Source organism: Ptychodera flava, chromosome 5 (genome assembly GCF_041260155.1).
Source record: "Ptychodera flava strain L36383 chromosome 5, AS_Pfla_20210202, whole genome shotgun sequence".
Classification (NCBI taxonomy): Eukaryota; Metazoa; Hemichordata; class Enteropneusta; family Ptychoderidae; genus Ptychodera; species Ptychodera flava.
In genome coordinates, this window is record NC_091932.1 from 23,715,163 (window position 1) to 23,730,916 (window position 15,754).

A 15,754-nucleotide genomic window follows, 5' to 3' on the forward strand; every position below is an offset into this window, starting at 1 on the left:
CGGTACATTATGCATAACCGTAACGAGTGACACACGGAAACCAGAACAACAAAGGTATACTCAGGCAAGACTGCGTGATTTTGGCCTGTTCATGGTTTAAGAGAAAACGACATCGGCGTACCCATAGCAATGTCCTGTGTTACTTCTTGCTTTAGCGGATTACGGACGATGCTTAGTCTTTGAACCTTACTTTCGTCTCAGAAAGTTTGTATTCGTAGCTTCAGTGCAGCGAAGGTAAACATCTGTTTTGTCACAATGACCTGGTTGGACGCAAATTTTATAAAAAAGCCATGATAAGATAAAGTAAAATATATTGATGTAATCCACTGGCATTATAATAGTGTGACGCCATGTTGGGCATCCATTTATCTCTTTTTTTAAAACTATTTCTGATTGGTTAGAAGGAACTGCCCAAATGTAGGCGCACCAAAGTTTAAGTCATACTTGTCTCATTTACGTCGGAAAACTTTAGTTGAGAAAGCTGATATCGTATCAGTATGACCTACAGTGACATGACACTAAACGAGTGACTTCGATAAAGTATGAGTAAACTGCACAACACTTGAGAAAAAGCCGCCATACCTCTACCAGAAACAGCAAGCATAGGAAACTAATCTATGTGTCACGCAAAAACCAGCTTTATAATGTTACCCGAAAATGTCACTTTTGGAAGGAGACAGAAAAGACCACATCTCACTTAAAGTAGAAGACCACATTTCAAAATATGCAAAGTCATTAAATGAGTAGGAACCTCCGAAAGGAGCTGTAGTGTGAAGTTTTCCAAGGATAGTGGTGGTTTTGTAAGAGACCAGTAATAATTGTAACATTATAGATCTCCTGGAAATATTGTCTCCGCTAATCACTTTGCAAGGATATACACTTTATGTGGCGATTTGCTCAATTATATCCAAGTACAACGAAAGCGCTGTATACATATATATGTCGTCGAAAACGATACATGTGTATGTATTACATACACTTTGCATTGCAAAAGTTAGTAGTTGGAATGTTTTATAACTACAATAGTATTCATTTTTGCCATCTTTTGCATAATCTGTCTGTCTGTCTGTCTGGCTGACTGTGTCTTTCTGTATTGTCTGTATAGCTGTCTGTCAGTCTATCTGTTTGTCTTTCTGTACAATGCACGCGGCCACTCATTTAAAGCTCAGTGATTTTACTTTCTTTGCAAAAATTAGCAAGTAAATTCCTCTCTGGCCTAATTTTTAACCTCAAAAGTCTCAAGTAAGAGGGTAGTTCGAGCGACAACAGCCAGCACTGCTTTATTTCAGCGCGTGATTTTCTATACGGTAAATTCCTTGACAAGACACTGAAGCCTCAAAACAATTATGAGCCATAAGAAGAAAACCTTAGATTGATGTAACATTACCCTTAATTTCAACGACAAAAGCCTGAATATTGGGATACAAACTGGATTAAACACTGTCTGTGGTGTGATTTTTATAATTCTCGTGCAGATTTTATCTCTTTTTATGATGTATTTTATTGTATCATTTGCTTTGTGTAAGCTTATATATCTTGATTTAGGGAAAAATTCACACGCAAATCACAGTTATGACACTCGTTACAAAAAAGAAAATTAAACTATTCCTCGATTTATTTATTGATCGATCGATTGATTGATTGATTGATTGATTGATTGATCGATTGAGAGATAGACACAGATAGACAGACAGACAGACAGAAAGAGACAAACAGAGATACAGAGAGAGGGAGAAGGGTGGAAATGGACAGAAATAAAGTTACAATGCAGCCAACCTTTCCATTAGACGATCCAAGAGCAGGTACTCGAAGCACAGAATTTTTCTCCCCACTGAAAATACTCTCAAAAGTATCCCTCACATCGGTTTTCTTTTGATCAAATAAATCGTCAGGCCTACGTCGGTGTATTATCATATTTCCTTCAAAGTACTCTTTCCCGAAACGAACTGATGCCTTTAAGTATTGAGTCAAGTGTGAGCTTCGATTGAAAAAAGACCTAAAGAAAAGAACAGTATTAAAGATTACCATTAATTATCCATTATCCATTGCTTTGATAAAAATTGTAACGGTGCTTCGTTAACTCTACTGCGTGTGGAGGGGTCCCAGTCAGAAACTATGTAACGACTGCAGCTCGATTATAGTACCACTCTTTTTGAGGCTGGGGATTTAGCCGAGCGGTTTTGATTGTGATGTCTTCGGCAGATGACTTGGTGCAGCACGTCGTGAGTCGGAATCTCATCGATAATTTCCATACAGACACAGTTTCAGAGACTTCCTGTGTGTACGTATTGCTTTTGCGCCACGCCAAAAAACAAATATAACATACTTTAGTCAACTTTAAAGACTTACGTAGTTGTCTTCCATAACATGGGATAAGAAATTGGCATCTGGGATGATTTGGCTATAAAACGTTATTTTAAATCAGGATGTAGGTTATAAGTGTATCATGTTATATTATTATAGGTAGCTATTAAGTGTGCTGAAAAATCTATCCGAGATATCAATCTATCCGTGATATCAACGATTGGCCAAAATTGGTCAAAAGCTTAGCCCAGAAGTAGTATGTAAGTAACACCTAGCATCGTCATTCCTTTTAGGTCGCTGTGAATACGATGCGGTTTTTTGGCAGATATCGTAATGATAAAAAGAAACGATGTACTCGAAGACGCTGCAGATCACCCTCCACATCCCATCGAGCGATACACTGCGCTAATGTCATCGTAAATCCTTTGCGGTATTTTAGAATGATGCGCCTTTGAAACAGAAACTCGAACTTTGATCTTGTTCAATAATTTTATGGTCTATTACTTGCTGGGGCTCATTTTGAAGTTCTTGGAGTGAGAAATGTTTTCACCATCTTAGTAGTTGTATGGAAATCGAAAGAGGGTGGCACACATTTTGAATTTATGGATAAATGAAAGGTCATTTGTTTCAAAAGTACCATACTTTGCATGGGGATCCTGGATTTTTATGTTGTTAACAGAATCATGGTTGAAAATTTCACTCAAGAAAATTTGAGGAAAAGGCGTGCATTCTGCTTTGACCTCATAATGTCACACACACGGTAGCTGTGAATATACGAAACATTTCATGGGTAGGGTATCGCTTCAGCAGGGGTCACGCCCGCCACTGACGTAGATGAATATGACTCAAGATTACTCGAGCCAATCTCAATTCATCCGGACACTCTTAATTTTTCCTTCACAGCTTTGCACAGGATTTTGTGACAATATGGTAGCTTGCCTTTGATGAAGCAAATACCTGGCTCAATTATGGTGTTCAACACAGTCACCTTTGGTTCGATACATGTCGAAGGCCTCAGTATACATTTAATGCCGATATTTCTAATGCTACAGAGACCTTCTCCGTGCCAAATCACAGGCCGCTATAAGGTAAGAGGTTTCTCAGACGTCGTTTCTTTCAACCTCACCCAGATCTTAACCAGTCGTATTCATATCCAAAAAAAAGATACTTTCTACATCGATGCACGTCGTAAGCCGGTCCTTTCTTGATACAGCAACTTGCCGAGCAATCATGACATACCTTGTAATATCGTACTTTGAATTCGGATTCGAATTTTTTAGTCACATGGGATAAGTGAAGTATTTATTCATTTGACATGTGTGAACACCGTTAATGATTATGTAGGAACAAATCGATACTACGATGTAAATATCTAATTTGGCAGTGTGCCACTCGGTAACAGGTCTGGTCATTGCTGTTCTTGACACACAGAATGTGCTCACGTGTTTTACAACAGGTTCACTAATAGTAGTATGCTTCACAGAACAATGAGATGTCTGCCATATCATTATGTAGCACGTTTCATCAACTTTCGCACAGTACTCTCTGAGTTAAATCACTAATTACAAACATTTATTTCATACGCAAATGAGCTGTTTGTTAACTTAACACTACTCAATGCTTCATGGGACAATTAGATATCTATAAGATCAACATATGTAGTAAGTTTAATCAAATTTAATGCTATACTTTTTCAATAATATCACAAATTACAAAGTTCATTAAATATGAAAATGAAACCTCAATTGACTTTGCACTGCTCAATGTTTCATAGCACAATTAGATATTTATCAAATCAATATCTGTAGCAGGTTTCACTAAATTTGGTACCGTAATTTTAGAGTTATATACATAATTACAAAGTTCATTAAATAGATAAATAGACCCTTAATTACCTTCAAACTACAAAATGCTTTACAACACAGTCAGATATCTGTGGTATCAGTATCTGCAGCTGATTTCATCAAATTTGGTGCATTTATTTTGGAGTTATATGACTAATTGGTAAACTTCATAAAATATGCAAATGAGCAATATGTTAATTGACACTGCCCAATGCTTCTAAGTACAATTAGATATATATCAGATCAATATTTGTTTCATGTATCATCAAATTTGGTGCATGAATTTCAAATAATATCACTAATTACAAAGGTTTATTTAATATGCAAATGAGCTGATAATTGATATGACACTCATAGTATCATCATAATGTTTTGAGATTGTCGTCTGTGAAATGTTTCATGAAATTTTGTGCAGTATTTGATATATCGACACTGTTATTACTGTCTCCATAGGGAAACCATTATATGAAAAAAATGATATTGCATAACTTCATTAATATGCAAGTCACACTAACCAAAATCTAATTGGTTCATGCAAGTAGCATATGGTACCTGTATGCAAAATCTGACTTGCATCTATTTAGCGTTTTTGAGTTCTCGTGTAAACAAACAGACAGACACATACACACACACACACATCGCTATAACTTTAGTTCATCTGTGTGAACACGTGAGCTAAAAATGATTATTACACCTCACTCATTCAGCGTGCATTTCCATTGGTTAAACACAACTCACGTGACATGTAAAAAGAATGTGATGATGCCCTCTGCATTTGATATTACATGGATGACGTCATTTTACTCACTGCGCGCCCATTCTGTGCATAACAAATTGTCGTTCGCTAAGCGCTTGTGCTTGCAGTCGGCAACTATGGCTGCAAAACGTCGTGCAGCTGTCACCGGCACAGATAGACGATATTTTGATGTAAGTTAACTGTAACCGAACGAAAATGGCAACAAGGAATGCAATTTCTGTGTTCAGCGACGATGCAAGCAACAAATTTGGATACGCCACCGAGGAGGGCGCACTTTCAGCGGCCTAGCGGCAACCCTAGACTGTGCACTGACAACATTTTACGCTGAGGTCCGGACTCAGAAAGGCGAACTATACTCGAAGAAGTCTTTAAGTTTTTTGTGTCTTTGCATGTTCGCTTGTTCGGTGTAATAAAAATAATAACACATGAGAGCTGGGGCAATATCATGATTTTTTTCCCTGCCCTCGGGCTGGTGGTCATGATCGAAATACTGATGATGCCCTCGCCTACGGCTCGGGCATCATCAATATTTCGATCATGACCACCAACTCTTGGGCACGCAATAAATCGTGATATTGCCCTCGCTCTCATGTGTTATTATTTAACTATTCACAATGTGGATTATGTCTTTGTGTGCGTTAACCAATTTATTCACGATGGCTTTTGAATACATTTATATTGAACATTGTATCTCGCGTTTTATGGTAAAGTGCGCTTAAATTATTACTAGATTCACTATCTGGAATCCATTGCGACCAATATAATACCCCTTTAAAATATGTTCACGCCTGATAACAAGTTTGAACTTTTTTACATAGTTAATGATCTTGTTCACACTGGTTGTATGAAAGGGACGCAGCTGATACAATTGAAGAGATGCTTTTTCTTGTCTCAAGCTAGTTTTATTTGGTGTATTATTAATTTTCCAGCCACATGATTTGAGAAGGCAATTTTTCATTGGGTAAAGTATCGGACTCTGCATTTAAGGAACACAAAATGCGGAATAACAACTCCAACAGTCGCAAATTTCTTCGAAAAAATGACCGGTGCACGTGATTTCAGAATTTCTCTTTAAAAGTGACCAATACAAATCCTAAGACTCTGTATTTTGCTCGATCATGTTTCTCTATAATTGATTTTTCTTTGTTTGCTATATCTTTGATCAACTCCTCTACTGCACACTTACCCTTTCCGAGGGCAAGGGACTCTTTTACAATTTGAAACTTTACAATCTAGTTTCTTTCTCTGAAGGTTTTCAACAAAGAATCAGTGGCATTCAAGAAAAAGGGGAAAGCTATAGAGAAATTCCAGTCGTTTTTAAAAGTGCATAAAGATGCAAAAAGGTGATATAAGATATACATGAAGCAGTAAGTTTATGCAACTGTAGTAGGGTGCATAACAATGATTAATTGTGGTGAGCCATTATACATATTTGCAGGCTTGCATAATGGTGTTTACAGGTGTAGCTTTATGCTGCATAAAGGTGGTTAATGAAGAACTTTAATCGCCTTATGTTACCTTTATGCAATGCATAAATCTTGGTTTTCGTCTTGTGGTGATTAGGTAATATCAGAACCCTGTAGACAACTTGATTGAACTATCAACACAGGGCGGTACAATCTACAACTGTCCGACTTAGGGATTTTAACTCTAGTTTCTACTTCGAAACTCTCTCTGTACATTTCAATGGATTTCTTGTTCTTTGAAAAGTGATACAGTGTTACGAGGAAGTTCAAGCGAGCCTTTAGCCAGTAAGGGACTCCTTTCTCACATGACTGTGTTTGTGTACCCAATACCCTGAAGATTGTTTTAAGGCGTTTTATACAGTCCAAACTATTAGCTATGAGCTACAATTTTTCGTACCATTTTGTAACTGCTTGTTATTTTCCACTACATTTAGACATTAGTTTTAATGACATTATTTATAAAGAAAATAGCCTTCTTCACGGCTTTTTGTCTTGTAACATTGTAGTATGTGAAATATCAAAAAGTGCTGCATCAATAATGTGCTTCTATACTTTTATAATCGTAATAATTTCGTCATCTGCGGGTAAATACAACTCGCTGTCCTCCTCATAGCAAAGTTCTTTGAAGAACTTCATGAAATCAACAACTACTTCCGGGGGAGCAGTCTTTCTGAAGTCAAGTAGTTGCATTATAAAGTTCAGCATCATATTTCCGTCTTCAGAGTTTTCTTTGAAACACTCGTCAGCTTTGACACTTATCTTTCTATGCTGAGTTTGCATCTTAACATCCGGGATACGGTGTTGTAACCTTTCGAGCAGAGTCAGTGACTCAACCTGTGATGACATGGAGTCTGGCATGATATTACCAAAGTGAAGCGCTAGCTCCATCCAGGCACCTGCCAAGAGGTACAAACAATAATATTACCAAGAAAAAGAGAATCAAACAAAAACACAGGCTTTAAATTCCACTTCGTTTACTGTGAACCTTCTATCGTCGCACTGCACTAAACACCAGATATGAACTGAAAATGCTCACGTGTTTCAGTATATATTGCACTTGTCTGTGAATATAAAACTTTTGCCACATGGTTGCAACTTCATTGAAAGTGTTATGATCAACATCAGATTAATTGTCAAGGTAATTAAAGTATATTTAATTATATAATTAGCTGAAATAGAAACACTAAATTTCTTTGATTGTTGTCATTGTATCACAAATTTATATAGCAAGTGTAATTGACTTCAGTCAAGTCCTTTTAGCTTTATATGTCCAACTGTGAAAGCTCAATAGATATACAAAGAATAAATTAGCTGACATGTACATGCAAATATACTTATACAACATAATTGTCTCATCAATATAGATAGAAAGTTTATATACTTTTTTAGAGTCCTTCCAATCTTATATCCCTAATCCGGAAAGTTAGTTAAATATGCAAATAAATAAGTTGCCGATGTTAAAATGCTAAGCAACTTTCATTAATATGTTATCATGTTTCTTCAATGTACATATAAGGTTTCATCAACTTTGATGAAGTCAATCATGATATATCCCAAATGCAAATGCAAATTAGTAATTGGAGTTTCTACAAAGTCAAAACTGACTGTTGGTAATATTATGTTATAGTATCTGCAATATACATAGCAAGATTCGTCAAAGTCCAAGTCAATCCAGATATACATCCCTAATTAGATAGATCGTTAAATACGCTAATTTTGGTCATTATAGTTTCTTCAATATACAGAGCAAGTTCGATCAATTTGATCAAGTCAATCTAGATGTATATCCCTAATTAGAGAAGTTCATTAATGATGCAAATTAGGAATTGGCTGCACTAAAAATGCTTCATAATATCCTAAATGCAAATAGCAAGTTTCATCAAATTTGGTCAAGTCAACAAATATAAAACCCTAATTAGGAAAGTTCATTCAATATGCAAATTATAAATTGGCTGAAGTAAAGATAATCAATAACTTTCAATGTCGACAGCATCTTGCAATCTGCATGAAACGTACGAATATAGATTTCATTACTTTGTACTTAAAGTAATCTGTTTATTTATTTATAACGCTCTGCTTTAGCATTGAGCACTGTTATTTCCCACGAGGACATCTGTATACTTCGATATATATATATATATATATATATATTATATATATATATATATATATATATATATATATATATATATATATACATACACACACACACACACATATATATATATATATATAATATATATATATTATATATATATATATATATATAATTTGCTGGAGTAAAAACACTTAATGACTTTCAGTTATGTTGAATCATGGTATCTTCCATATACATAACGAAATTCGTCAATTTAAGCAACTTTGTCAAGATAAATAACCCTAATTAGGAAAGTTCATGACATATGCAAACTAGGAATTGGCTTAAATAAAAGTACGTAATCGCTTTCAGTAATTTAGAATCATTATATCCTCAAAATACTAACCAAGTTTCGTCATTGAGTCGATTAAGATATATATCCCTACTTAGGAACGTTTATCAAACATGCAAATTAGCACTTAACTTTCATGTCAAACCTTTATATTTTTTTCATGGTAGATAAATCCTTGTGTAATCTACATTTGTTGCAAATCTCATCCAATTCTGTGCAGCTGTTCTCTTGTATGTCTGTTTTTATGATATCATTAATTATGCAAATGTACAACAAATATGCAAGCCACGCCCACTGAAACTTACAGAGTTCTTGCCATTAGCATATCAAATTTTGTACATGTAACCACCCTTAACTAATCAAGTACAATTATGTCAGTTATTTAGGGTCCATATATGCACAAATATTGTAAGTTATAACTTGGGAAAAATCATTCCCAGTTTTATCATAGACTCGCATGAATAATGGATCAACATTTTCGGCGAAATTCCAAAATCAAAGTTCTTGTACATACATGCACATGTAAACACCCCATGCTAATCAATTACATTTATGTCTGCAATCAAACGTCTATAGATGAACAGATATTGCTAGTTTTATATTGGAAAATATGCGTTCATAGTTTTCTTGTAGACTACAATGTATAGCGAATCAACATATTGATCAAATCCAAAAAATCAATTTTTTGTACGTACAGGCAATTTTTACCTGTCAGTTAAAGCAAAGTACATTTACCTCACACATATGAATGCAGAGAAATAGCTTATTTTTATCGGACAAAAGTTAATAGTTTGCCCAATAGACTCCATGTATTATAAATTGATATTTTTGACGAAGCACTATATCGGCCACATTTTGCCTTCCTTTTTTTTTGGGGGGGGGGGACTTCAAAATTATAGCAATTCAGAAGGGGAAACATGAAGACATTACGAGTTTGTTAGGGGTATTCGAAAAAATCTGAGAATTTTTTTTGAATCTCCTGCGGCCCCCCCCCCCCTCTAGAGGTGTTTGTAAATGCAACCTAATGTGTATACTTCTTGACTTTGGCCAGTTAACTCAAAATACTTGGTTATTACTCGTGTACATGGGTCGTGAACTGCTAAATATGTAGTTATATACCAAACGCTAGTGCAGTTTACGTCATCTTTTTTACTTTTTAACTCTTTGAGCTTAGTACAAGTATCTGTAATGAAATTGATGCACTGAATCGTACCGATGACATGAAGAACACACAGCATTCCTCCCGTGTTAAGTCTTCCATATAGCTCTACTGTGGTGCCTTCAATATCTGCAAAGTGATACGCACAGTGTTGAAGATGGATAATATCAAAACCACCCGGCTCTTTTCCGCTTTTCGTCTTCCCTAGATACTCTTCAATGGTGATAGGATGGAAATCAAACTTAACATTCTTCCAAAGACCGTCTTCCTGTTTCGATTGCACCAAAGTTTGAAACTTTTGTACTTGACTGTCAGCTGGTTCGACGACTACGTATAAAATACTGCTGTATTTGCTGTCCAGTGTGTCAATTATTTGAATATCCGAGGTCCCTGTCAAAGTATAAAGAGAACTTTAATTCTAAGTTATGTTGAAGCAGCTTTGAGAGCCTAAAAATTTTGCTTAAGCAAGGGAGAAGTTAATAATGCTAATCCAACACCTTCCATGCTGCCGTCACATCAGTAGCGAGAGACGTGTTTATGGTTATTTTTAGCTCATGTGTTCACACACATGAGTTATATCTTAGCGATGTCTGTGAGTGTGTGTGTGTCTTTCTGTCTGTCTCTTTATACGATATCTCAAGAACGCCTAATCGGATTCATTTAAGATTTTGTAGCTAATGAGTACCACATAATAATGGCAAGAAGTGTTTAGAGTTTGGTCAATGTGGCATGGTCATTTGCATAATTTATAATTTTCGAAAAAAGACAGACATACAATGGGAACGACTGCACTGAATTTGATGACAATTGCTACAAATGTAGGGATTTATCCGCTATGAAAGACATAAAGGTGTGACATGAAAGTTAATTGCTAATATGTAGATTTGATGAACTTTCCGAATAGAGAGTATACATCTGCATCTACTCAATCAAAATGGACGAACTTGGTATGTATACTGAGGATACTACGAATAACATTACAGAAAGTCATTACGCATTTTTACTGCAGACAATTCCTAATTTACACATTAATGAACTTTTCTAAATAGGATTACATATCTTTATGGCCAAATTGGACACAATTCGTTCTGTACATGGAAGATACTGTGATACGACATTATTGAAATCATTTGGCATTTTTACTTCAGCCATTTCCTAATGTGCATATTTAGTGTACTTTTCTAATTAGGGATATATATTCCTCACATTCCTGACCACTGGGAGTGTGGGATCGACGGTGTGGGAAACATCGATCCCACACTCTCAGAAATCGTGCAACACTCTGTAGTATATATTACACGAGTTCTGATCAGATGATAAACAGCCTTTCGTTCCACGCGCAAAATATTATCCAATGGCACGATGAGTAACACAAGGACTCGAACTACAAAGTAAGCAGGTCAACGTTCGCGGGAAGACGACTGTGAGCGTTGTCGATTTTGGATAATGTTGTACATCGTTGGTGCCAGTCTCACAGAAAACGGCCTAATTTTCAAACTAACTGGTGAACATACGCCACTTGGAACATATAGTCATTTTTGGTAGAACACCTCAACCATAGCAGAAGTTGAAGCATCGGCAGTAGAACATAGTTCGCGTTAGTGACACGGAATACTAGATGGCCATGCAGTACGAAAGTCGCTGATACAGTTAAAAATTCAATGTCTCCAGTGTGAATTTAACGCATTTTGTTGTCATGTGAGAAAAAGAATCTCACACACCTGCGGCTCGTGTGAGACAAAATATCCCCAACTTGTGAGTGAGAAATCCCAGGTCCTTCGGGTGTGAGATTCTATAAATCTGGATTTGCTTCATTACAGATGGCAAAACTTGATATGAACATTGAAGATACTACGATATAACATTATTGAAATCGTTTAGTGTTTTTATTTTAACTAATTACTAATTTGTGCATTTAACGAACTTTCCTGATTAGGAATGTATACAAGGATTGACTTGACCATAGTTTACAAAACCTGCCAGGTATATTGTAATATTACCAAAGAAAGTTTTGATTTTGTAAAATATCTTATACTAATTGCATATTAACGAACTTTTGTATTTCGGGATATGCCTTGATTGATTTCTTCGAAATAGATGAAACCTTATATATACATTGAAGAAGTGTTACAAAATGTTAATGAAAGTTGGTTAGAATTGTACATCAGCAAATTACTAATATTCATATTTAACTTACTTTCCCAATTAGGGATATAAGACTGGAGGACTTTAAAATGTATATGAAACTTGCAGTGTTTATTGATGAGACAATTATGTTGTATAAGGTGCCATGACAGTAGTCAAAGAAATTTAGTATTTTTTTCAACTAATTCCATATTTATATAAATAACGACCTTTGGAATTAATCTATTGTGAATATTGTTTATGATGTTGAAACTAACACTTTAAATACAGTTTTAAACATGTGGCAAAAGTTTAAATTAAGAGAAAATTGAAATATATACTAAAACACGTGAGCATTTTCAGGTAATATGTGGTTGTTAGTCCGTGTGTTTATGGTTGCTTTTTAATTTCGTTGTACTTTACTTTGCTAACCAGCAGTATCTTTTTCAAGTTAAATGCTTATCAACCTTCACCATATAAGAACAAATAGCGAATATTGTTTGCAAAAAATGAGTCAGAATGAAATGGAATAAAAAGAGCACCGCGCCATGCTGGCTGCAAACATCATCAATATTGCTTTGTGTGCTTGTATTTGCGACTGATTTTGCGACATTTTCGACAGTTCAAGCGACGGTAGGAACAAAGGAAGAAACAAACGTTTGATTGATTATGTACATAACCGCTCTTACGGCAGCATCAATAATCGACGTTACGGTGTTCATTTTAAGAAGAAAAACGAATGCTTTGTGATTAATACGAATTCTAAGACTTCTGAGAGAGAGAGACAGAGAGAGAGAGAGAGAGAGAGAGAGAGAGAGAGAGAGAGAGAGAAAGAGAGGTGAGAGTGTGTCTGCTGTGTGTGTGGGCATTTGCCTGTGCGTGTTATTAAATAGACAAACATTGTGTTGTTACAATTCAATTACCCTTACCATCAGCCGTTCCCACGGCGAGTACTCGAAGCGTATAATCTGTCTTTCCACAGAACACAAAGTTGTCAAACGTATCCATTAGTGTCTTCTGGTGTTGAGGGAGGAAACGTTCATCAAATCCACAACGTTGAAGAACTGCAAACCCTTCAAAATACTCTTTGGGAAAGCAAACTAAGGGCTTCAAGTCGTGAGTCATTGTGAGCTTAAAAGGAAAGAAAAGAGGCAAGACATAAGCACTACACTTACGATTAATAGGAGGTCAAGCTCTGTACATATTATATTATTTTTGTCATCGCGACATGAAAGCTTTTAATTGTTTTGACTTGTAAATGATTATACTAATTATTTTACTTTATTTCTTTGTTCAAGAAGTTTTGATGAGAACATGTGATAATGTTTGTTGGCTACAAGGACCATATGTGATATTTAACCTTCTTAATTTGCTTTACGCAATTGTTAGGCATGTTCTTTGACAAGAAATATACGCATCAGCAATGCCACACAAAGTTTTCTGGAGTTCTTTCTGTGTACGCAACCATCAGACTGATTCTTCGCAGCCCATTGTTTCTAAGTTGCGACATATCATATCATATCATATTATATCATATCATATCATATCATATCACATCACATCACATCATATCATATCATCATATCATATCATATCATATATCACATCACATCATATCATATCAGATCACATCACATCATATCGTATCATATCACATCACATCACATCATATGATATGATATGCCTTATCATATCATATCATATCAAACAATATAACATCAAATTACATCACATCACAGTACCCCATATCATATCATATTACATTAGCATATCACATCACATGACATCACATTATATCCCATTACATCATATGATATGATACGGTTTCATATCATATCATATCATATCTGAAGTTCAGTATGGTAGCAATATTTTACCCCAAGGATGAAGGTTGTGTGCATTTGTGGCACAAAAAAACTTCAATTTTAGTATTAATTAGAAAAATTAATCTTAGTCAAAAACTTGATACTTTTTCTGAAATTCAATGTTTCACTTGAAACAAGAGTGTATGTAGAAAAAATGACGATTTTATTTTGAAATGAATATCCTCATTCCAAAGTGGCATGAGTTGAAAGACCGGCACTTAAGAAAGTGATTAAAAACATGATTAGCAAAATTAAAATGCCTCTTATACATAATGTAAGAACTTCATTGCCAAACAAAACAGACGTTTTTGTATGTTATATAGCTTTTAAATGACATAATGTGAAAAATTCAGCAACTTTGACCCTGCCAGAGTGGAGGTAAATTCTTTGGAAATCCTGAAATAGGGAAAAAAGAGAAGCCAGGAAATCGGATGTTTTAAATATAAATTAATGTATCACCTGCTTGACAAGTAAAAGGTGAACCCGACGAAAATTTAACAAGTTAACAAAATAATTAAAATTGAATTATTCTTTGCGATAAAAAGTGATTTTTAGTTAAATACACTGTGTTGTGTGCAGCTACCCCTTAGGGAGCTTGTCCAAAATTTATTTAGCTCTTAAGATAACATGTGTACATTGTGCTACTTTTCCTCGCTGTATTGTTTTGTATGTGATTTACCGTCCTTTTTCCGTAATCCTTTGTCCAAACTTGACAGCAGATGTCAAGATGTTCGTGTGCTAATAACGCTTTGTAGCAACTGTTTGTTTAACGACGACGGCGGAAGTTAACCAAAGACGTGACCTCCGTGTCATTGATAATGAAGTGCCAATTTCTTGACCTTTTGCCCTGACCCAGAAAATCCAGAATAGGCGACTCCGTGCCAACGTTTAATGGCCTAATTTCCATTCCACAAGACAGAGATGTATAAACTCATGTGCTTCTCTTCTACATACAAGGGAAAATATCTCATTGCACACATGGCGATTTTTTGCAAAACTATATTTTGACATACGCTTTGACATTCTGAAGATACAAACCTGTGAAAATAAACGACCTACAAGAGTATAAATAAATATACAACCCAAATACGACAGCCGCCATAGAAATAAATGTCTCGGACAAGATTGGCATGTAATTTGAACTTTGTCCAACCATCATTCTTAATCCAGAAATCAAGCAATACAAACGGCACTTGAAAACTGACAGAAAAGCGATGGAATGAATTCTTGGTTAAGAAAATCGGATGACGTCTGTCGCGTTCCGACTGACAGGGCCTTCTCAGTTTTGCTTCGTTTAGCAAATAACTAAGGAAACACAATTTACATGTGTCACTATTATCACTCTGTTATTCAATTCATACTCGATCTTACCTTCTAGATGACGTGTGGAATGAACAGGAATTGCACCTTTGGCGGATTTTGTGTTTAGGTATGCGCAAGAACGGAACGAGCACAATTTACTGCAATAAAGTGGAACTATGGACGTCCGGTCACGACATGCGACCTTCGACCTCAAGACTGTGACCTGCAACTTTAAAACGGTCGCCCTCAAACTTCAACTGCTTAATAACCGTCCATGCTGATGTTGAGCAACTAACCTGCGAGTATTTATTTGTTAATTATGTTATTTATTTATTAAAGTAATGAATTATTTATTTATTGATTTAACTTGTTTGTTATTTTGATAATTAATATAAGTATTATATAGAAATAATAACGCGAACAATAATAGGTTCAATTTCCATGAAAAGTTCACCATTAGGGTATTTTGGTCGAAAAGACCAATATGATATCGATTTCACTGCC

The 15,754-nt window shown here is 35.5% G+C and overlaps 1 protein-coding gene across 1 annotated transcript; it reads right to left on the bottom strand.

Annotated features, from left to right (window-relative positions):
* Positions 1-5,536: 5,536 nt before the first annotated feature.
* LOC139133322 (histamine N-methyltransferase-like) lies at positions 5,537-15,445 on the bottom strand. Its single transcript, XM_070699860.1, has 4 exons — positions 15,320-15,445; positions 13,013-13,214; positions 10,014-10,349; positions 5,537-7,267 (listed from the first exon to the last, which is right to left on the bottom strand). The coding sequence occupies exons 2-4, from the start codon at positions 13,206-13,208 to the stop codon at positions 6,918-6,920; spliced, it is 882 nt and encodes a 293-aa protein (XP_070555961.1). The 5' UTR covers positions 13,209-13,214; positions 15,320-15,445; the 3' UTR covers positions 5,537-6,917.
* Between the last annotated feature and the right edge of the window lie 309 nt (positions 15,446-15,754).